The 23823-nt window shown below is 41.7% G+C and overlaps 2 protein-coding genes across 2 annotated transcripts; one reads left to right on the top strand and one right to left on the bottom strand.

Annotated features, from left to right (window-relative positions):
• Nucleotides 1–482: 482 nt before the first annotated feature.
• On the bottom strand, nucleotides 483–15843 carry etfa (electron transfer flavoprotein subunit alpha). The gene is made up of 12 exons (XM_080736414.1): nucleotides 15719–15843; nucleotides 14385–14534; nucleotides 14121–14202; nucleotides 13935–14017; nucleotides 13485–13584; nucleotides 12821–12931; nucleotides 11052–11153; nucleotides 10384–10452; nucleotides 10194–10276; nucleotides 3961–4026; nucleotides 2627–2707; nucleotides 483–1009 (listed from the first exon to the last, which is right to left on the bottom strand). Exons 1-12 carry the CDS (start codon nucleotides 15755–15757, stop codon nucleotides 974–976), a joined length of 1002 nt encoding a protein of 333 aa, XP_080592540.1. The 5' UTR covers nucleotides 15758–15843; the 3' UTR covers nucleotides 483–973.
• Nucleotides 15844–19052: 3209 nt separating this feature from the next.
• isl2a (ISL LIM homeobox 2a) lies at nucleotides 19053–22753 on the top strand (the record flags this gene model as incomplete). Its single annotated transcript, XM_080736794.1, has 6 exons — nucleotides 19053–19110; nucleotides 19455–19644; nucleotides 20142–20401; nucleotides 20855–21138; nucleotides 21733–21900; nucleotides 22637–22753. 6 exons carry the CDS (start codon nucleotides 19053–19055, stop codon nucleotides 22751–22753), a joined length of 1077 nt encoding a protein of 358 aa, XP_080592920.1.
• Between the last annotated feature and the right edge of the window lie 1070 nt (nucleotides 22754–23823).

Here is a 23823-nt window from a genome sequence, read left to right as displayed (position 1 = left end):
GTACTTCTCTTTAAGTGTCAAAATTCGGCAGATGACAGATTGGAGCGCTGTAGTTTTTAATTGTCCATGCAGGTGCCACAGCTAGAGTCTGATCAAACCCAGTGCAGCCAGTTTACACAGGGTCTTCATTTACAATCTACACTACCATATTTCCAATGCTAAATTACAAAGATTACCTATCTACCTGTGTAGGTTTGGATTTCATATAGTAATTAAGGTCTAAATTTAGATTTTCACAATTTCATCATTTAAACGTTGTGTAATAAGTATAACTGAATGGGTTTGATCGAATTCCAGCCAAATAAAATAATGGATTTAAAGTGGGTACTGTTTTAAAGTGTTGTTCAGAAGGCAAAGTATTATAGCATGAACCTTTGAGATTTGCTTTTTAGATATCGCAAACTAATCCTGTTCATTTTAATGTCAACAGGCATTTTGTATAATGATGTGCAAAAGAAGCAACTAAATACAAGAAGCAAATAAAGAACAAACATGGCTAAGTTAAAATCATCATTTGTTTTTAATTCAATAGTTCAAACCAGGAGTTTTCCTTGAATGTCTCAGATGAAGTGCTCCACCTGCAGGTCTACATGAAGAACTGCATGATCAAACTAAATGCATCATGGACTACATCAAACCCAAAGATTGATCATCAAGTTGAAAACAATGTTATGCCCTAATGGATATTACAAATATCCCCAACAGTAGCCATTATTCATATATTATTCAAAGACGTATAACACAGCGTAGAGCGTACGATACATAAAAACGGACACGTTATTTGTAAACTGAGAATGTTCTGTTGCCAAGGAGAAAGTTGATGAGAACATAAATGCTGCCTCATATACATTCCTTTCAGAAGTCCTTTAAGGCAGAGGTTGTAGGAGAGGTCCCCTCAATGGTTGCAGTGTGGTTTCCCCGAGGTGAGAGTGATGGGCTGGAACATGGAAGCATGGTGGAAGATTGCTCCATGTCACTTGCCGAGAGCTTCAGTCATCTCTGGAACAGCCTGAAATGGAGTCAGAGGAGAGAGATTTCATATAATCCAGTCTTTTTGTGCACTAGGATCAAACGTGTAACTTTGTTCATTGAGGAAGTTCAATTTGTAGGGTTTGAACTTGGGGAGCAGTTGATCAACTGCCAATTAACTTGTGTGCAAATGCTGTATGTTTGTGTGTACAAATACAGTATATGGTATTAATCATTGACCGCCATTTTGACCCCCCTTCATTTTGTTTACCTTTAACATGTGCACGACGGTTCACGGATCGCGTTCGCTCTACGATCATGCCGTGGTAAGCTACAAAAAGCAACAGCCCTCCATAGTCCATAGCGAGCGTTCCTTGTTACGTTGCGTAACAAGGAAGCGAATGTGTTCGGAGACAGGATACAGGGGGTTGTTGTCCCGCCCCGTTTCCGGTCTCAGAAACATTCGTATCCGGTTTCAGTGGATAGTGCGGCTCTATAGAGAAAAAATATTGGCGGATCCGCGATCATACTTTAATTGTTTTATAGCGATTAAAGCATATCGACAGCTCGTCATAGGCACAGTGGACACTTAAATAACTCCTCATACTTGTCATAGGCAGTAAATGAGTTAATTAAGACACCAGGTAAGGATCAACACACATAACTGCAATATTCTATCAGTTATTAAAAGGTAGTTACATAGATATAATAGATTCTGATCTGTATGCGATTAATCCAAACACATGTATTGTAAAATGACTTTACTACGAAGTCAAGCGATTGCAAAGCTATATCGTTGGTCCCCAGAGACGAGTCTGTCCCAACTATCAATTTTCCGCTGGAGGAAAAGGAGAAAGCCCATCCATTTTAATCAGCTATGTGAGGAGTGATCACATGTAAGGCGATCACACGACAGGTCACAACTCCGCGGCCACAAGCTATTATTCCTAATCACTTCTACAGAGTTTAGCAGGACACCTGGGCTGCTCACGCACCACTGATGGGACTAAATAAAACATGACCGACAGGACACACACATGAAAATATAAGCTCCTAGCCTTTCACGAACATCACAGGACTCCATGTTGGGAGTGCCAACCCGACTGGCTAGTTATCCATTAGTGCCAGCCAAACACTAGAGGGCAGCTAAGCATGTAAAAGAGCTGGCAACAAGCAGCTGAATATAAACCTGGAAAGTTCTACCCAGCCACTTAGGGTAACTATTGATTACATTTCATAGCTTGTAGAAGACCTGTGTGGCTCTGCCACTAGCTCGCTCTCTCTCTCTCTCACTCGCTCGCTCACGCATGCACGCTCACACACACACACACACACACACACACACACACACACACACACACACACACACACACACACACTACCTCTGATTAATTCAGAGACTCAATAATTCAACAGTTGCACATTTCCATTAGGTGGAATAATGCATCGTGCAAAATTTATCAGGGAAATAGCGAATGTTATATTCAGTCACTTTGGGCACTTGCTCGACAAAATGTCCTGTCTTGGCAGTGCAGTCAAGTGTTTAGAGCAGTGAGTAGTGGTGTTGTGTTTTTGTGGATTTGTTGTTTGGCCGTTTTGTTAATATGCATGCATGCTGCTACACCTCTAGCCATGTCAGGGAGAGACTTCTTCTTACCTTGAACAGATCCGCTACCAAGCCAAGGTCAGCCACCTGGAAAATGGGAGCCTCCGGGTCCTTGTTGATAGCGACAATAGTCTAAAAGAAAAAAGTGTTTAGACAAGAGTAGAAGACTAAAGGCTCTTTTCCACCGGCAGCGATAACGATGACGATTTAAAAAAGTGGGTTTTCAATTGAAGTGGATCGGCAGCATCCACCCAACACCGATAAAGACAACGATAGCCGACAACTACATTGTTAGGATCAACAACGATGTGGTTAAGATCACAGTGATATGGAACTGGGTCTCTGACAAACAGCTGGAGGTGCGCTCTGCGCGAACGGCTGTTAATTGGCGCCTCTTCACATTGATGTCCGATAACTTTATCGGACATCAATGTGAAGGCATAATTATCGCTGTGATATTTTATGGCTATCGTCATCGTTATCGCTGCCAGTGGAAAAGGGCCTTAAGGCTGCCTCAAACTTTTGCTTTAATTACTAAGCATTTGATTTACATGAATTGCCTGATGCCCTAGGTTTTTGATATTGACAAAAAAAACATTATTTCACACTGTATGCTATATAGTGGGTGGGTGTGTGCATGCCCACCAAGTTAAAATGTTGCAAACATTTAACTATCATATCAATGCAGTCGGGTCAATAGTCGCCAATATGTGGTGAATACTGAAAATGAATTTTACGTTGGCAATGGCATGTTGTCCATTTCTGTGGACTGGGAGTTCTACGAGGACACCTTAACACAATTTTGATCCGATATATTTATTTGGATATTTCCCAATACTTACAGTAGGCTACATGGCAAGTATGAAAAAATGCATCACCTTTCAATTAAAGGCATTTAAGATAGGCAGTTCAAATAAGAGTGCAGTCAGTGAAAAATGCAATGGCAACTCGTGTCTCGGGAGACAAGAGTGGAGGAGCGATGAAAAAAGGTTTGCTGGATAAGATCGAGGGATATCATTTATGTAATAATGATATGCTAAAACGTTTGGTTATGGGCTCACAATTGCATGATTATATTGTAATTTATAAGCCAGAGACATTTTTATTCATTATTTTTTATCTGTGACTTGGATCGGTGATGTCGTGTCTGATATCCCGATATGACACATTAAAGTCATACCGATACGGTATCGGTGCATCCCTACTTAACACTAACCCTTATCCTGGGAAGTAATTGAAGCAAGGGTCACTTTTAAAACAAGGTAATTCGTAGTGTTAAGCAAAATGAGAAAATATCTTCATAAAGAAAAAGTAAATGACATTTTAATGAATGCTAGTTCATACAAAACAATTAAAACAACTCCATGGGGTCCATATCACTGTACCTTGCTGTCTTTCATACCAGCAAGATGTTGAATGGCACCAGAGATACCAACAGCAATGTACAGCTCCTGTGAACAGAACATAATAGCGGGGCAGATAAATGCATTTTTGCACTAAAATACTTCAGAAGTGGAAAGAAACCTAAAACTTTTCACAAGTACTCCTTAGGGGTTGTTCCTATGATAAAACACATTAGACACTGAAAAATCAAAATGGCTGCCATGTTTCCAAGATAGCTGCCTCTGAACAGTACGCCAGCCAGTTAATGTCCGATTTTCATAATATTAGAGTTGTTTTGTAGGTTTTAAAACATCCTGAGTTCATTTATTACACTTTTAAAGCAGCCAGAATAACTTTTCTGACTTTTGGTTGGGGTCTTTCCTCACCTGGGACCCCCCAAACAGACCCCTGAGCCTATCTCAGTAATCGTATTGCTCCTGCTCCAGAGCAATGTTAAATTAGATCATAACTGAAGCATTAAAGTTGTTGTAACTGGGCTCTGAAAGCAAAAATTAGTAGTAGCAAATACCCAGGGGTCTTCCACAGGGGGTCCGGGACCCCGAGGGGGTCCTCAGAGTTACTACAGGGGGCCTGCCGAATCTTGATGGGGAAGTTCTTTTCTTTTTTTTTACTGTTTTAATTAGTATTCTCAGTATTATTTATTACATTTTCAGACAGGTTCACAGGTGTTACTGCAGGGATTGCAAGAATTAAGGTATTGCAAAATCTCACTTTGGGCGCGCAGTCTAACATGTCCATTTATTACGCTGCACCCACATTGACAACACAACACACACATACCTCTTTGTTATCATCACCCCAAAAAAAAACTGCACCCTATCCTCTTAAAGAGCTCACGGTCAATTGTACCCCAAAGAAATTCACTATACATGTCCTCCCTAATAGTTTTGACAGTTTCCACTATAGCATTTGCAGGGAGGAGAGTGCAAGGCAGGTTATTGTTTGAGCAGCTGCACCGTCCCTTGTAACCTGCTTTGCAGCCACATTTGATGAGCTCAAGTACTGCCTTTGCAGCAGGGAGGGCAAGAAACCTGACTGTTCATACCCTCCACTCTCTGAATTCCATCTATTTTTTTCAATTGATGGAAGCTCAGGGCAATTTGTCAGGTATGACAAAGTAGGCATCATAATAGGATACCTTCATCAAGGGACATGATTTTGAGGAAGTGCAAACACATGAAGAGGCTGATACCCCGATTCCTTATCAAGTCCTTGCCTCCGGTACAAAAAAAGGAAATTTATATATTCGAGTGAGTTCAAGTTATTGGATGTTACAAATGTCAAGGGTTCCTTTGCGTACATAGTTTTTCAGGTGCTGACTGGGGAGTAACATTTGTTGGAATCACCAAAAAGACATCAATGCCTACTTGATGATGATGACCAAGCCATTAACCGCTTCAAGGACCTTGGCAAGGTCATTGGCCATTCCTCCTGAGCTTATAAATGATGAGCTTCCATCAACATTGCAGTCGGAACATTTTGCATGCCATGTTTACAGTTCAAAAGGTCCAACAACCCTGGGATTACTCAGATGGGAACTATTTCTGTCAAAGAACTTGGAGGGTGAGATGCTACCTCCAACTCGTGCTGCACTGCTACCACATTACCTCCGCGCCAACTCTGTCACAATGCAGGATAAATCATACCTGACCATACCATACCCTGTGCTTCCACCAATCAAAGAAAATGGATGGAATTCAGAGAGTGGAGGGTATATTCCAGTCAGGTTTCTTGCTCTCCCTGCTCCAAAGGCAGTACTTGAGCTCATCAAATGTGTCTGCAAAGCAGGTTGTAAGGGACGGTGCAGCTGCTCAAATAACCTGCCTTTCACTCTATGCTATGGTGGAGACTGTGTCAACACTATTAGGTTGGACATTGAAGATGATGATGATGAAGACGAATATATTCTGCATGTCTGAAATTACTGTATTGTAGTGAATCTCTTTGGGCGTAATTGACCATGGGCTCTAATAAGGTGAGGGTTTTGGGGTGACAATAACAAAGAGGTGTGTGTGTGTGTGTGCGTGCGTGCGTGCGTGCGTGCGTGCGTGCGTGCGTGCGTGCGTGCGTGTGGTCAGTGTGAGTGCAGTGCAATAAATGGAAATGTTGTTCTGTTCTTTATTTCAGAGCATATTTCAGATCTAATTTAACATTGTTCTGGAGCAAGAGCAGAGCGATTACTGAAATAGGCTCAGGGGTCTGTCTGGGGGGTCCCAGGTGAGGAAAGACCCCAACCAAAAGTCAGAAAGGTTATTCTGGCTGCTTTAAAAGTGTAATAAATGAACTCAGGATGTTTTAAAACCTACAAAACAACTTTAATATTATGAAAATTCGATATTAACTGGCTGGCGTCCTGTAAAACATATCCGAAAAGGCGGCCATCTTTAAAACTGGCGGCCATTTTGAAAATTAAGTGTCTAATGTGATTTTTCTAAAGAATGACCCAAGAGGTACACTCTGTAAAATTTTGGTGCTTCTTTCCAGAACTGAAGTATTGTTCTCCTTAACTGCCCCGCTATAAGTGCAACAAACCCAGCGAGTTAGTCAGTTGCTTAATGAGGACATGCACTTCAGAGTGTTCATTTCACTCGTACAGGTCAGTTTCTACACTGTGTGTCACGGCTGAAGAGCAGCAGAGAGCAGACTGCTGGTGGTAGAGTAATATCTCACTGTCACAGAGGTGGGGTTGTGGTGGTGGGGGGCTCTGGGGCATGAATCGCAGAGGGCAGTGCCCTTTCTGCATCTCCTCGATCCCAGTGGGAGAACCCATCCCTGGCTCTCGGCTTAATGCACCGGCATATGAATATTTCAGTGCCGTTTTAGCGTCACTGCCGAAGTCTCCGAAGAGCGGAGCATCAATTTGTGAACACAAATATACTGGAGTCTAAACCTAAGTGCATTCACTGCCGTGTTTTACTGACCAGACAAACACCACAGAATCTGCACTGTTCCAAGTATCACTGTAAAGAAAACAGCACTCCAAGTAAGCAATCTGTCAACTAAGCACGCATCCTGGTAAGATGCCTATGGACAACCAAAGCAATTCATCTGCTCTCTTGGAACAAACAAAAAACACCACAAAACAATACATTTGAGTTTCCCCTTAAAGTGTTAGTTCACCTATTTTTGACATAAAGCTGTGTGAAATACTTGCCATTAAAATAGTGGTTACAAATGTATTAATTCATTACCAGAGTCCCGTGGTCAGAGTTCTGGTCAGTTTTAGATGAATATAAAGTAGTTCCGGTGATTTGGCAGGGGCTCATGGCCCAATCATTAAAAATAGATGAATCCACAAAACTAGCGTCATTTGTATTGTTGACCTATTTCTACCAAATAGACCAACTTTCGTTCAACTTTGACCCCTCTGTCACATGGTACTATTTTTTGTGTCCAGTATCACTACGCCGCTGCAACGTATTTCCCCCCAAAAAGCTGCTTTGCAGTCAGCTGATTAGAACGAAACCTCCCTCTATATCAGGGGTCTTCAACGTTTTCAGGCCGGGGACCCCCAAACTGATGGGGAGATGGAGCAGGGACCCCCTACCACCTCGTAAGGTGGGGGGGCTACAACATATTTTTTATTTTAAACATGTACAAGTTACAGCGAGCAGGGTGGGCCGTACCACAACCATTTCTAAACATACTACTTATTAACTGAGAACAAATGTCAATAATATGTCAATAGCAATCATGTATTCAAGCTATTCAAAATGGATAGAATCATGATTTATTTTTTAACATAAATGTGGAAAATGGCAAAAAAAAAGGAAAAAACATTTTTTGAAATCCTTTTTTTTTTTTTTTTTAAGCAATAATTTCGCGGACCCCCTGCAGTACCTCCGCGGACCCCCTAGGGGTCGCGGACCCCCTGTTGAAGACCCCTGCTCTATATTGTAGAAATAGGCCAACAATACAAATGACACTAGTTTTGTGGATTAATCTATTTTCAATGATTGGGCCACACCAAATGGCCCCCACCCCATTGGAACTACTTAACTCATACAGTGCCATCCGGCCACAAGGGGTGCTAGAGTGCCAGAAATTTCTCCATTGACCTTCTTTATAGCTTTCGTCGACCCTCTCCCAACTGGCCTGTGTTTTCACTCCAGTCAATCCTATGGGTGTCCAGAGGAGGAAGCTAGCTGACACGTAGCCAAAATGCTAACCCATTTAGAAGCCCGATCTAAAGCTATTTCAGCCGCAAAAAACTTTCTCATTGGGTCTGGGGACACAATCCGGAGAAAATCCTGTCTAAAGATGTGATTTATTATTGGAGTGGGCGGCGCGATTCGGCCGTTAGCGCGAATACGGCCCGTGGATGGCCGAGTCTAAGTCCCGGCCAAGGATGGACGTCTAGACCGGGGCTTCGTTGAGGCCTCCGATAAAATAATTCATTTTATTAAATATCCCGGACATGTTCGGGATAGGCACCCTGGAATACGTCGCGCCGCCTACAATGAACATTTGGTGAACATTGGGGGGGGTCTAAACTTTATTTTAAACCATTTTCAATGGAATAAATCGTCGGAGCATCTAGCGTCTCTCGTTGGTGAGCGCTGGGCGAGCCGGGACCACCCACGTTGCTCCAAGCAGCTCGGGGTAAGTAAAATAGCAAATAAAAAATTGTTTTTGATCCCGAATATCCCGAACTAGTTCGGGATAGGCACTAAAAGGGTTAATATTCATTAGAAACTGACCAGAACTCTGACCACGGGACTCTGGTAATCAATTAATACATTTTTAACCACTGTTTTAATGGCAAGTATTTCACACAGCTTTATGTCAAAAATAGGTGAACTAACACTTTAAGAACACACCTTTTCAAAACAATAAATGAATTTGTGTTAATTTAACTCAGAGGATTTACCCAATTTCCCACTCTCAGAATTACATTGAGGATTGTATTGTGTATTTGAAGCCTGATTGCACCTCTGGAGAGTCATTTAAGTGTGGTAAAGACAACATTGTTCAATGACAACAGCAGCAGCCCAGACGTTTGCCTACACTCTCCTACGCTGCCAAGCTGTTCCCTATAAGCGCTGCTCCCCTGGAAGGCTGCTCAGGCATAGCAGCTGACAGATTCAATTACATTCTAAACAATTGAAAAACTAACAACCCTGTAAACATCACACCGAGTGTGAGGAAGTTAACTATAAAACAGTTCCAGGCATCTGGGTGGGGCAGGGGTAAGGTTCCTGCCCACGCACCCGCCGTGGAGACTGGGGTTCAATTCCTCCACGTTGCCTCCCGCTTGACTGGGCGCTCCGAGGAACACAATTAGATGTGTTCACGGGTGGGAAGCTGGCAGGGGTGGGGTCGCTGTTGCTGCACTAGTGACGCCTACAGGTTGGCCATGGTGGGTAGAGTGTTCCTCCACCCTCAATGCACCCTACAGGTTAAATATCTTTACATGTGTATCAGAGGAGATATGTTTTTAAATGTAGTAGAGTCAAAATTAAGGGAATCATAAAAATGTGTCTGTGACCCACAAATGGGACCCAGTGTTTGGGAACCAGTGACGTAATTTTTGAATAAATATTTTTCATAAAACTTTTAAGGGCGTATTTAGAAGCGGCCTCAGGCTTAAATGATGTTAAATGATTAATAATTTAATCACAAATATCATACTCAACATATTCACAAAAATACTTATAACCTTTGGAAATTTCAGACGGGCTGGCCTGGTGTGAAGCTCTGAGCAGCAGCTACCCACTGGAGGTCTGCTTTAATGGATCAGGCTAAATCATTTAGGCCCCAAATGTGCCATCAACTACATTTCATAGGGCCTAATGTGTGGATAATCACAGCTGGGATATCCCAGCTGGACCGGATAATGGCAAGTTAACCTTTTTAGAAAGGCCAAAGGATCCATCCTAATCCTACTGAATTTCAGGAATGCTGAATGGAAAGGAAAGTAACAGGCATTGTTAAAAGTAACAGGCCATTGCAATTTGCACGCCACTGACACAAACTAATGCACTGATAAGGTTGTGTTTTATCATATTAGAAAAAGCACAATTGAGTTCCAGTCTTGTGTGCCTTTTAACCACTTCAACCCTATAGGTCTACAAGTTCACAACACGTCAAGCTACTAGATCTGCTATTTTTTGATTACTGTTCACCCATTATGACAGGGATGTTATGTTACTGTTCCATCACTGCTGTTCATATAATCTGAACTGAGAGTATAACAGGCATGGAGGTCACTTACGGGCGCGACAATCTTGCCCGTCTGTCCAACCTGCAAGTCATTTGCAACATAACCGGCATCCACAGCAGCTCTGGAAGCACCAACTGTGGAAAAAGAATTTCAAATACCGGTAAGTAAATGCAAACACATTGATCATGCAAGAGACAAAAGACAAACCATTAAAATTGATCGTGAGTCATCAAAATCTAACCTGCAGCGTTCATTTTGTCAGCAAGGTCATAGAGCAGCTTGAAGTTGTCTCCATTCTTCAAGCCCCTTCCTGCAACGAGATATAATTAGCCAAATATAAATACTAACAATAATAAAAACAGTTAATTCAATTTCTTGGAATAGTTAAGCAGTAACCATTGCGATAAGTGAAAGGCTGAATAATTCATGTGGACTCATTGGAAGAATTCTAGAAGATTTACAGAATGCTGGATAACAGCAGAACTCCACTTTAGTAGATCATTTGTGTATATTTTTTGGCACTGCGTTGATAAGTAGTTCCCTATGTTTGAATGAATGGACCATTGGAAGTGCTTTGAGTTTGCAATATGCTTAGAAAAGTGCTACACTTTATATATTTTTAACTTAGTTTGCTCTGTATGGTTGATTCTTCTGTATTGTTGATTCTTCTTTCTTGTTAGTTTTTTGTCACTCGGCTGTACACAACAGTCCTTTTTCTTTTTCTTACTTTCCAACTGCTGTGCCGCCTCTGGGCGACTGAATTTCTCCCTTTATAAAGTTATCTATCTACTATGTTTGACAATTATGTAACCATGAATCTTGTAAATTAGTTCAAGCACCTTAATTGGTAATAATACAGACTTGTATAGCGCTTTTCTTAGTGGTTTGGGGAAAAAAATGCATTTGTACCTCCAGACACTACAACCTTTGCACTGGTCAGCTCTGGACGGTCACTCTTGCTCAGGGTCTGTTCCAGCCACTCAGACATTCCAACAGCTGAAGATGCAGCCACTGTGGCCAAGAAATAGTAACAATTATCACATAATCAATAATGACCACTGGCTGTCAAAACATTCACTGTGACATTATTGTCTCCACCAGCCGAAGGCTGAGGGAGAGTATGTTTTCCCCTCCGTCCGTCCGTGTGTCCGTCCGTCCGTCCGTCCGTGCGTGCGTCCTCGCAGTTTGTGAGCACCTAATCTCAGTCGCCGTGGGCCCGGACGCTGCCAAAGTGAGCACAGGGATTGACACTAACGGTTGCCCGACTGCCCGGGGCAAGTAAAAAAAGAGGTCGGGCAGGTGAAGTTTGCTACGGGGTTGCCCGACAGGGCAAGTGCACATTTTTAGTTACAATAATGAGATCTGTGCCTACTTGAACAGGGCTAGTGTTCCGTCTCTCTCTCTATCTCACTCTCGCTCCCCCCCTCCCAAGTCCATCCCTCCACACACACACACACACACACTGAACGAACGTGCAGCCAGTGGCTCATAGACTGTAAAAACAGTGGCTACTTGAGCTAGCAGTCGAAAACAGCTACTCTACAAGGCGTGCAAATTCACATTATGCTAAAGCATGGCCAGATTAATGCACACGCTTTACGGTGGGGAGAAAGTGAAAGAAGACAGAACTATTCCCGTAAAAGTGCCAAAATGCTGAAGGCTGCTGAAGAAGGAGCGCTCGAGCGCTAAATCGCTAAAAATGTCCGCGAATCGTCTATTTTCCGTGCGAAGCGTCTAATATGTCCGTGCTATCAACAGTGCCTTTCTGATGTTTCCATCCCTGTTGGTAGCCAGCCACACACATCCATACTATTGCGCTACATAATGCATTTAATCATGAGCAGCATGTGTGTCACTGTGTCCACTGCAGTCTGTTAGCGTTCTGTGCTAAGATAAGTACATCTCCAACTTGTCTGCTGTCCAGTGTTGCCAGGTTTTGTTTGTGAGAGAGAAACAAGCAACCTAGGTCTATGATTTTTGTTTTTATTATTATTATTGTGTGTGTGTGTGTGTGTGTGTGTGTGTGTGTGTGTGTGTGTGTGTGTGTGTGTGTGTGTGTGTGGGTGGGTGGGGGGGGGGGGGGGGGGGGGGGGCAAGTGGCCAAGACCTGAGGGCAAGTAGATCATGACCTGTACTTGCCCGACGGGCAAGTGCCTCTGAGACCTTAGTGTCAACCCCTGGAGCACACACACTCCCTGGATGGCAATCTAGAACCTCTGCCCCACATTTTTCAAATCAGCCTCATGGTGGCGCTATAACAGGCCGATTTGTGTGGCCTGGTTGTTACCAGCTAATCTCCGGCGCCGTTGCCCCGATCGCTGCCAAACTGAGCACACACACTCCCTGGATACCAAATCAGAACCTCTGCCCCACATTTTTCAAATCAGCCTCATGGTGGCGCTATAACAGGCCGATTTGTGTGGCCTGGTGGAGACCTGTGCTCGGAAGAGCACTGCTTCTAGTTAGTACTGTGGGCAGTGCTATCGATGTTAGTAAACATGCTAGATTACTAGCACAGGATTCATAACCTCCACGCCATGTCAGGTGTAACAGGTGGCATCGTGGGTGCCATTGAGGCCGTCTATAAGGGTGAGTGACTGAGTACTCACAGCTGTTACAATGTACCATAGAAATACATGAGGTATTTTTTTGCCAAGTTACTGAATTATAAAATGTACCTTCTTCTGATGTGGCGCTGCCTCCCTCCAAAAGAGCAGCCTCAAAGGATGTCCCTCTGACGGTGAACACTTTCACAGACTCATTACATTTCACTGTGCAGAGAGCATTCCCTGTAAGAATCATACAGACCGTTTAATCGTGAGAGGTTATCTGCAAGAACTTGTCACTATCAATAATCCTACTGTGGATATTCACATGGAAATCAAAGTTGTGCTACAGTATAGGTGTCTACAGTATGGTAGAACTGGCATGTGCATGAGAAAAGGGGGTCCTCCCTATGTTCCCAAGGTTCTATGTTTCCAGGTTAGGTTTAGGGTTAGGGTTAGGGTTAGGGGTAGGGTTAGGGGTAGGGTTAGGGTTAGGGTTAGGGTTAGGGTTAGGGTTAGGGTTAGGGTTAGGGTAGGGTTAGGGTTAGGTTTAGGTTAGGGTTAGGATTAGGTGGTAAATGGGGAATATAGAACCCTGGGAACATAGAACCTTGGGAACATAGGTACGGTCCCGAGAAAAGCACATAATTACAAATTCCTTGAAAGCTGAGCTAAACATGATCAAAGGGCACAATATTAACCATTAAATTGTCTCATAATTTGTCACTGTAAAACAAGCCAAATTTAAGCCCAAATTGTCCCATTATTTTTTAATTGAAATATTAAGAGCAGTTACCAGCATAGATTGTTCTGACAAACGTGTCTGGTGACTTGATCTCGATGATATCTGAAATTGGGGCAACATCCAACTTGGCAGCCACTCTGGGGAGCAGGTTCTACAGAATGAAATATTGAATAAGCAGGGAAAGAATCGGTTTAAGGTCTTACATATATCCATGTACTATTTTTTCAGTAAGACCAATGGAATGTTTATAGAAAGAGGAAAAAAGGCAACACACTGTAATATACAAAGGTGGGTTTGTATATTACAATGTGCAGCCTTTTTTTAACTATACCGTCAGTAATAACAATGTGCTTGTAATGAGAGAGTTATGTGATGGAAACAGATGATCCCGCAACCCGATGAGAATTAGCCAAAAGAAGAGGATGAAGGCGTTTTGTGGCGTTATAGCACAGTTACAAGTGTATGCTGCTTGAAATCATCTAGAAGCAGTCTTCTGCTTACCTTTCCAAAGGCAGATGCTCCAGCACAGATGTGGGTGAAGTTGAATTGCTGCTGTGTTGCCAGGATAAGTGGAGTCAGCTCCTCTGCATAAGAAAAGAGACATTTGTCTTTGACCAATTTACAGGAGAGCAAAGCCTAATCTGACGGACATATTTCAAGAGGACATGATTCTGTAATCCCACCTACCTGGCAGACCACCTTTATAAGAATCATTTTGAGCCACCAGAACTTTGTTCACACCGGGTACTTTACTGATTTCCTCCACCACCTGAGAAGAGACAACATGTATCAATCCAGGTTTCTCTCTCAGTAAACTAGGTTGCAAAACCAATTGCCACACTCATATAGGCATGCATAAACACTCAGAATCCAACTATGATAGATAAAGCAAAACCTACTTTATAACAAACCCGGTGTGGCTTAGAGACAATGTCAAGTATAACAACCTACCTTTCCACAATCTGCTCCAACAACCAAGCAAGACACCTCTCCTCCAAGCTTATTGGCTGCAGTTATGGTATTGAGCGTAATGGGTGTCAGCACGCCATTGTTGTGCTCTGCGACCACCAAGGTACTTTGAAACCTCTGGAGGAGGCCAGACTATTGAGAAGAATGCAGACATTCAGTACATGACTCTTTTGCAATAGAATCGTTGATACAGTATGTGTGACTGACTACTGGGCTTTATGGTTAAAGTACATTTTCAGCAATATTTCAAATATGTATTTTTTAATAATTAGTAAAGGATATAGCATTCTACACTGAATGTTAATTTAAATCAAGTTAAATTAGAGTCTGGTCGATATCTGTTAGTCCAAATATCTGCAATTATGTATCTAATCATCCCAGCATTTTTTTTGAGTAGGCTTTTTAATTACAAAAATAAAGCTCAGTTTTTGTTAATTATTTCCATCAATCAAAAAGTTGTGGTTTGTTTGTTCATTTTATTTGCTTAGAAGTTAAATGATCTTCTCACATAGAAACAAATCAAACTAAGTTTGTCTAACTTGATAAGAATATGTTGCCATTTGACAACATATTGACAGTAAGTGGTTGAGGACTCTCCATTGGACCAATGATATGGCATCGATTTTGGTGTATGAAGACAATGAGCAGGAGGAATTGATTTCGAAAACTTACACAACCAAACTATTCAGTGCAAATACCACATCCCAGTTTATGCAACCTCTCTAACAACCCCATCAGTCCTGTCAAGTCAAAGCAGGTTGATTCCAGCCATATCTGAACAATTGTCAGTCTGAGCAGCATTGGGCAAGAAATTGGAGGTCACTCAAATAGTGTTGGTGAAAAATGTGATGTCAACTGACTCCTAAGTATCTGCATGGTAAAAATAAGTTGTCAGTGCACCATTGTTCACTGGCGGACCCATAACCAATTTATTAATGTTGTATTATTTATCATTATTGACAATGAAAAATTGTAGTTTCATAACTGTTCCCTTAGCTAGGCTAACATCCCTAGCTAACCGAAAACAATGAAATAATGGGCAATCAATACATGGTTGCCTCTGTAAAACGTACGTTAGTGAAACAAATGAGTGACCAAACTAACATGACAAATGCTGTGACAAGCATTCATACATAACCTGGTTACAGAAACCATCTGGCAGGGAAAGTCACCAAGCTGCAGCTAGCATGATAGTTAGGTAACAGCTGCATGTTGTGAAACACAGGGAGCCTGACGTATGGGATTCTTGAATGATTTAATAACAACGTATAAAGAAATAAAACAAGCGTCCATGTGCTTGCTGTAAATACACTTACCAACTGTTTGAAAGTGTTTTTGCTGATAGCTCTGTGCATCCTTGCTGGCTGCAGGCTTGTTGTTGTTCCTCGTTGTACGTGGGAATGATCTGACTGTGCTAAAGGTTAGCTCAGCTCAGCTCAGCTGTTACGTGTACTTCTCGCGAGATCAACGCAGAGTAAACAGAATACAGTACACACGCTTCCGTTAACCCTTTCACTACAAGGAGGTCAGAGTGGGTACTCTGTCACAGGTAGACCCTGGTCCAGGTTGTTAGAATTAAAATGAACAAATTGAATATTATAGAGAGGGGAAAGTCACAACGTGCTCATGAAGTACTCTCATATATCAGCAGAGGGCAGAGCTACTGAAAAGTGTGTGCGCGCGCGCGCGCGTGTGTGTGTGTGTGTGTGTGTGTGTGTGTGTGTGTGCGTGCGTGTGTGTGTGTGTGCGTGTTGGGGGAGTGGGGGAGGGGGAGGGGGAGGGGGGGTCACAAGTTATTTCAAAAGTGCAAGTGCTCAATAATACGAACGTTCTACGAATTGAAAACTAGGGGACATGTTGACATTTTATAGCCTACCATAAATAAATAGGCCTAATAAATAATTATATTTATTAGAGACTAATGTAAACCTTTCTTTTTTTTTGCCCAGTGGAGCTGAAGATGCCCAGGTCATGCTTTTAATCAGCTGTTGAAACTAACAACTGATTAGAAGTATAGGTAATTGCCATCAATTAGCATGGAAGTATGTGTCGATGTAAAAGTGATGACGGTGATAAAAAAATAAATAGAAATAAGGATTGGTTCATATATATCTTATATATCTATATATATCTCTTAATCAAATAACTATAGCCTAAATAGACACAAAGTGCATGTTTTTTCCAAGAAACATTATATAGAATTAAAAAGTTGCTTGTCTCTATCCTTTCATCTGCTCTGTCAAAACCTATAATGATTGAAAATATTACCGTGCCCATGCACCTTCGACAAAATAAAACGGACTTGCAGCAGTGCAGTGTCTTAACCATAATGTCAACTGAACTTTGATTATTTTCAGGATTTCAATCTTCTTATACGTCGTTTCCCATTAGGTTTATATTTCACATCGACAGTCGTGATGATCAACATAGGCGTAGGCCGCCTACTGATCAGACGCCTATTCATTTTGAAGGCTGGTGAGATAAGAAACCAATCAATATATTCACATGATAGACCTAAACCTAAAGACCTAAACTCTAACAACATCCCTTATGGTCCATAAAGGATACATTTTACAAATATATGCAAATCAACTAATTCCATAAGTTATGGAATTATTTGATTTGCATATATTTATAAAATGTATATAATTATTAAAATGCGAATGAAAGCTAACACATTTTCATTGAGTTGTCTGGACAATATAGGCCTAGATGGGAACTATTGCCCAAATTATATTCAAGAAATGTATTAGACATATAGGCTATTTAACCATAATTTAAAACAGAAATGTTACTTTTCAGAGCAGGTTTAGTTGGTTGGAAAATTAGAAGCGCATAACAAGAGATTGATTACTTTTGAATTTGCCTAAAAATCATAGGTCTATATGCTGAATGCTGGGAGGCAGCAATGGTTGCAACTTCAGTTTCAAAATGGGTCACATGTGTCTATGAATCCGAGGTCTGAGAGACAGTTATAAGCTTGCTGTTGTAGGGTGCGAATAATCTGTGATTTCCTTGTTGTGACTTGGTTAAGATAATTACGCGACTTGTCCCTGTCTACAAAATCTGCAGTTTTCTAACAGAAATATCGCTGTTGTAGGCCTGTTGAAATTTTGATCCACTTTGATCCAATCAGCAATCACTATTAAATGATCATTTTTTATTTCGTGAAGCAAAACGAAACAAATGCATGAATATTGAATAGTGTATCTCTTTAAGTGAGTTAATATTGATAACTTCAAAAGGACTATAAGCTATTTGAGCAGAACATTAAGCCTTTAAGCTTTATAAACGTTTAGATCTTCTTGCTCCAGCAGCCCCGCCCCTTCATTCATTCTCTTAAATTGCCTTTAATCATGCAGAACAGGACATAATATGAACAAGCTGCGTTTTCTCAATGAAGGACCGCATTTACATTAATTTATGTCACTTGTGCAGTATAGGCCTATAGAGTTATATGACGTCAGCCATAGCCTAGTATGACATAATGTTGATTTTGTGTTGGTGTTGTGTTTATTTATTTATATATTATTATTTCTATTAGGGCCAATTTGTTTTCTCTTGAGATTTTCACGCCAAAGTTCTTGAGATATTCGAAGGACAGACACACTTGTAGAATTGTGATATATTTTCAGCAAACCTATCATTTCTTGAAGAAATTGCAGCAACTGCTCCTGCATGGGTAAATGTTCATTCCAAATGTGGCAAATAGACCTGACGGTATAACAGGACAACAACACATTCATGTAAGGTCCAAATAGATCAATTCATGTACAATTTGAATGGCATGTCAACTAACTAACAACACGGGTTTGAATTCGTCATAATAATAATTTAATTAATACAATAATTGGAAACATAATGGTGTATGTGTGTGTGTGAGGGGGCGGGGGGGGGGGGGGCATATACAACAATAATTATTATTGGGGTTTTAGCCAAGGTTCGTTTGTAAATTCTTCCATTATACCTTTACTATGTCCTCCTCCAGTAGAGGGCTCTCTCACAATGGGCTTGGAATATTTAATGTGATTCAGTCTATATACCATTAGCCAACCAACAATACAACACTACCACTAGTAGCCTATACCACTTCTTACAATATTAATAAGAAATATAACAATAATCTAATAATAATTATTATAGAATCATAATAATAATATTTATTATTACCCTTATTATTGAATGGAGACTGTTTAGATTGTCTTCATATTTTACCTTCAGTCTATATATAGCCAACTTATAGGAAAATCTCCGTTTCATGTGCACAGCTAAATCCTTAGTATTAGTTTAAGTCATTAGCACATACATTTTGCTGTACAGGCAAAATGGAGAAAAGGGAAAAAAAAGAAAAGAAAGGAAAAGAAAATAAGAGAAGAGAAAAAGCATATGAGGACTGAGGAGAATCCTCGGAGCACTTTACATGTCAGCCTCTCTCTCTCTCTCTCTCTCTCTCTCTCTCTCTCTCTCTCTCTCTCTCTCTCTCCACCCGCGCAGAGGTCCAGGTTGCTCTACGTCACAGAGAGAGGGACATTGTTCTCCCCACCTCTCCACTAACTCCAGGAATACAGTGATCGGTCAGCCAAGGGACGGGAGCGCGCGTCTCGTCCTCCTTAATTCTCCCATCTATCGGCTCGCGTTTGTCTCTCCTGTATGGTGGATATTCTGCTCAATCCTTCTTTCTTGGGTGATATGGGGGATCATTCCAAAAGTAAGCTATCCTAACTATAACTTTCACTTTTACCTTCAGTTATAGGCGTTTAATAGGCTGCAGTATAGACGTTGCTGTTTCTTTCACGCTGACAATTACTGCTATATCCAATTGTGTTATAGCACGCTTATTTCCCAAGGTTACTTGTTAATTGTGAGAAGAATTAAGGCTATATATTTATACTTTGTTGAGCTCCGCAGTAGGCATAGTCTATTTTGCAACTGCTGCAATTAAAGCATGTTCCACACCACAGACATGGATACAGAGTGGGTGGGGGGCGTTTAACGAGGATGTCTGGGGGATTAAACGGTGTACATTGTAGCATTAATATGTGCATTCCACAGAGAAGCCTGGCATCGCAATGTGTGTGGGCTGTGGAAGTCAGATACACGACCAGTACATCCTGAGAGTCTCCCCGGACCTGGAGTGGCACGCAGCCTGCCTGAAGTGCGCCGAGTGCAGCCAGTACCTGGACGAGACGTGCACTTGCTTCGTCCGAGATGGAAAGACATACTGCAAAAGAGATTATGTAAGGTAGGAGTTGACTTGACCTTCTCCACATTAACACAATTTCACTTGAGGATTATTATTATGGGAGAGAGGCCCACTCTGTGGAGCACAAGTCCAGTTGAAGCAAAAATACACTATCAGATGTATTTATGGATAATAGTATATTTTCATAATCTTGACTAAATAGTTTTCGTGTATTTTATGGATGTGGGATCCACAGCTCTTTATATGTGAGCTGAAATCCAGCGCCAGGAATAATAATATTGCTTGATTGATTACTTTAAAGTTTGCATAGGAAAATGTACAAGGCACAGTTCATTAATACAATGTCAACTAAAGGAATAGAAGATAGTTTAAATGGCTTGTTTAAATTGGGGTCCCTTTGAACTCAATTCAAATGACAGACAAATAAAACACAGTACTATGCAAAAAATATCGTCATAACAAATTCCTATTAAATTGTTAGTGCCCCATTCGAGACCATTTAATGAAACCCTAATTTGTATGTTATCCTTTTACAGATTATTTGGGATTAAATGTGCAAAATGTAACATTGGCTTCTGCAGCAGCGACCTGGTGATGAGAGCTCGCCACAACGTGTACCACATGGAGTGTTTCAGGTGCTCGGTGTGCACCAGACATCTGCTGCCGGGGGACGAGTTCTCTCTGCGGGACGACGAGCTGCTGTGCCGGGCCGACCACGGCCTGCTGCTGGAGCGCTCCTCCGCGGCCAGCCCGCTCAGCCCGGGGAGCGTTCACTCCAGACCGCTGCACATCTCAGGTATGATGTGGAAGAAGACTAGAGTTCTGCTGTAATAATTAATAATAAAGGGGTGATAATAACTTTAAGGCCTTTGATATTTTCCTATTCAGAAAAATAATAAAATAAAATAAATGCTAATGGTAAAGGCTATCGATATTTGTATGAATAAAAACATAAATAATATTTACAATACATAATAATAATAATAATAATAATCGTAATAATAACAATGTAGGCTACAATGTACAAGTTGGTTTAAACAGCTAAAGACTTCCGTCTTTTTGCAACTTAGATTTTTTTTTCCTTCTATGCATGCCTATAACAACAAAATAATTCGATTTTTTTTTATTTTATATGACAAAAAATATGCCTTTTGTGGGTAACCTATGAAATCGTTAATTTCCGGGTGATTATGACTTTTTGATTGGGCTATCAAAGGTGCCTGATGTTCTGTTCTCTTGCTCACCTCAGACCCGGTGACCGTCCGACACCCTCCTCATCGGAACCACGTCCACAAGCAGTCTGAGAAGACCACGCGCATCAGGACGGTGCTGAACGAGAAGCAGCTGCACACGCTGCGGACCTGCTACAACGCCAACCCCAGACCCGACGCACTGATGAAGGAGCAACTGACCGAGATGACCGGCCTGAGTCCCAGGGTGATCCGCGTCTGGTTCCAGAACAAACGCTGCAAGGACAAGAAGAGGTCCATTCTGATGAAGCAGCTTCAGCAGCAGTCACACAGCGACAAAACGGTAAGTTAACAGGAGGACCGTCCTGTTAACTTACCGTTTTGTCGCTGTGTGACTGCTGCTGAAGCTGCGTCCTGTCAGAACGCATCTTAATTAGGCCTACTACTACTTTTTACTTTAACGGTTTCATGTCAATGTCATATTGCATATCCATGCAATATGTAGCCGCAGCCAGGCCACTATATGAAACATACTTTTGTGCCAGGGCCCAGGGAACCCCCATTTATGTTTCAAAAATATTCTCAACATTTTCAAGATTTTTTTGGGGGAAAAAGCAGATCCAATGTCTATTTTCAAATGTCGATGTATGGTTAAAAACACTATGTTCCCCCTTCAATAACTCTGGCGGTCCCCGGATCCCCTTGGCTTGAGAATGAGAACCGATGGCGTTTATCGCCGATTTAGTAGCATTAATTTAATCAAAATGTAACAAATCAATGACGTCTTCATTGCACATAATATACTAAATATAGACCACTCAATATTAATTAAAGAGATTATTCGTGATGTTTAACAAATCAGCGAGACTGGCCTATATTATGTATTGGAGAATTATAGGCTATTAACCATGAAGTGATTTTGTTTTCCTCTGTGTAGAACTTGCAGGGACTGACGGGCACCCCGTTAGTGGCAGGCAGCCCAATCCGCCACGACAACAGCGTCCAGGGGAACCCGGTGGAGGTGCAGACATATCAGCCTCCCTGGAAAGCCCTGAGTGACTTTGCACTGCAGAGTGACCTGGATCAGCCCGCCTTCCAGCAGCTGGTAAGAAGAAAACACAATCACTTGTCTTGTAGCAATCTCTGTGCACGCACGAATGCACGCGCGCGCGCGCGCGCACACACACACACACACACACACACACACACACACACACACACACACACACACACGGGAATATTATTGTTTTAGTTAGTTTCCAAAATAATTTAATTAAACTGCAGTGTGCACACACTTGATGAGTTAATAGTCTTTTGCTTATGTGTTTTGGTGACTTCAGGTTCAGAATTCTATGACATATACCTGTATAGGCTATAGGATAGCCTAAATATTGGAATTCCGTTTGTTTTCTTTTGTGTTGCTATATTGTGAGTGATGTATTCATAGCCTAGAACTGTAGCCCACTGTTTCCCAAATAGTGGGTCGGGACCCATTTGTGAGTGACCCTTTTTTCCCCCTACAAAACATTTTCAAAAAACATTCCAGCAGTAATTTAATTTAATTAATATGCTAAATAAAAGAAAATGAAATTCCATAAATTATGTTTTTTTTTTTAAAGAAGTAGTGAATAGGCCTATAGCCGATCTACAAGCTCACAATACTGCCGAAGCAACGCATATGAGCTTGTAGTAGATCGGCTATTTTCACGGGCAAATGTCTTAAATAATGTCTCTTTTTGTGTCACGGGCTAAAAAGTTTGTGAACCACTGCCTATAGGCTATGTTCTGAGCAGTGAGCACCTGAGCAGTGAACTGACAGGACTCTCCACATATCTTTACAGGTGTCTTTCTCTGAATCAGGCTCCATGGGGAACTCTTCGGCCAGTGACGTGACCTCGCTGTCGTCGCAGCTGCCGGACACACCGAACAGTATGGTGCCCAGTCCTGTGGACACGTGAGGCTGGACGGACACCCTGTGCACCCTGAGGTGCTGCATGGACCTTTACGCGCGCGCACACGAGTCCCGAGTGGCAATGACATTTCACTCAAGAAGAACAAGTGGGGACTATAATGGACACGGATATGTGTGAGGAGGGAGGATGCATCCATTTTGTGCAACCCATGACTCAATTCGAGGATTGGGGGGCCTAAAGAACTTAAGAAGCCCCCGCTCAATAAAGCCATGCCTGGACTGGACATATTGGAATATACTGTGGGATTCAAACACACGCGGTGTGCCGTACGGGCCTGTTGGACGCTTGAACATAATTTCTTATGGTTATCAGGTCATATTTCCATAAGGGTTCAGAAAACATTGTATAGATGTGCATGATTTGTAAAAGTGACTCATTGTCGACTCTTGTAAATGAATGAAACAGGTGAGATACGGTTTGTTTGAGAACAAAATATAAGTTATTGTTATTTATTATGGAGGCAGGCATAGCTGGTCTCACCAATAAAATCATATAGTACGAATCGATTATTGCATGCCACATCTTTTTCTTTTTAGCATTTTAACCCTCAGAACAATTTTAAGAAATAGGCAAAATAAATCAATTTAGAGTTAAATATAAACAATGCCATTTCTCACGTGTGATTGAATTGTATAATTTCGGTCACTTCAGTATGGTTTCGAATCTCGATAGGCCTATAGGCCTACGCCGGACTGGAGTTTAAAATATTTTTCTCAGAATTCCAATGCACATTTCAGGCTATATCATCCAGATTTTTTGCACCGACAGGCGTGGACGTACACATAACACATGAAGATGATGATTTATGGCCAACTTTGGCAAATATTGGTCACCTGGCCAGATCTTCGATGCGCTTCGTCTCTTTTTCAAGCAGTCACATGTCTAGACAGAGGACAAGGAGCGGCGGCCCCTTATCTACGCTTGGCATCACCTGCAAACGATACATTGAATGGAACCACAACAAGCCCACCTCTCTCTTTCTGTGCAGCCAATGCTTTAAGGGGGGCTCCCAGAGTCCCAGCCCCATGCGAACGCATTCTGGCGTGTCTTGAGTT

This window comes from Nannobrachium achirus, assembly GCF_963921795.1.
Source record: "Nannobrachium achirus genome assembly, chromosome: 11".
In the NCBI taxonomy this organism is placed as follows: Eukaryota; Metazoa; Chordata; class Actinopteri; order Myctophiformes; family Myctophidae; genus Nannobrachium; species Nannobrachium achirus.
The sequence above is the reverse complement of the archived record's forward strand: the minus strand, read 5'-3'. Positions and strand labels throughout refer to the sequence as shown.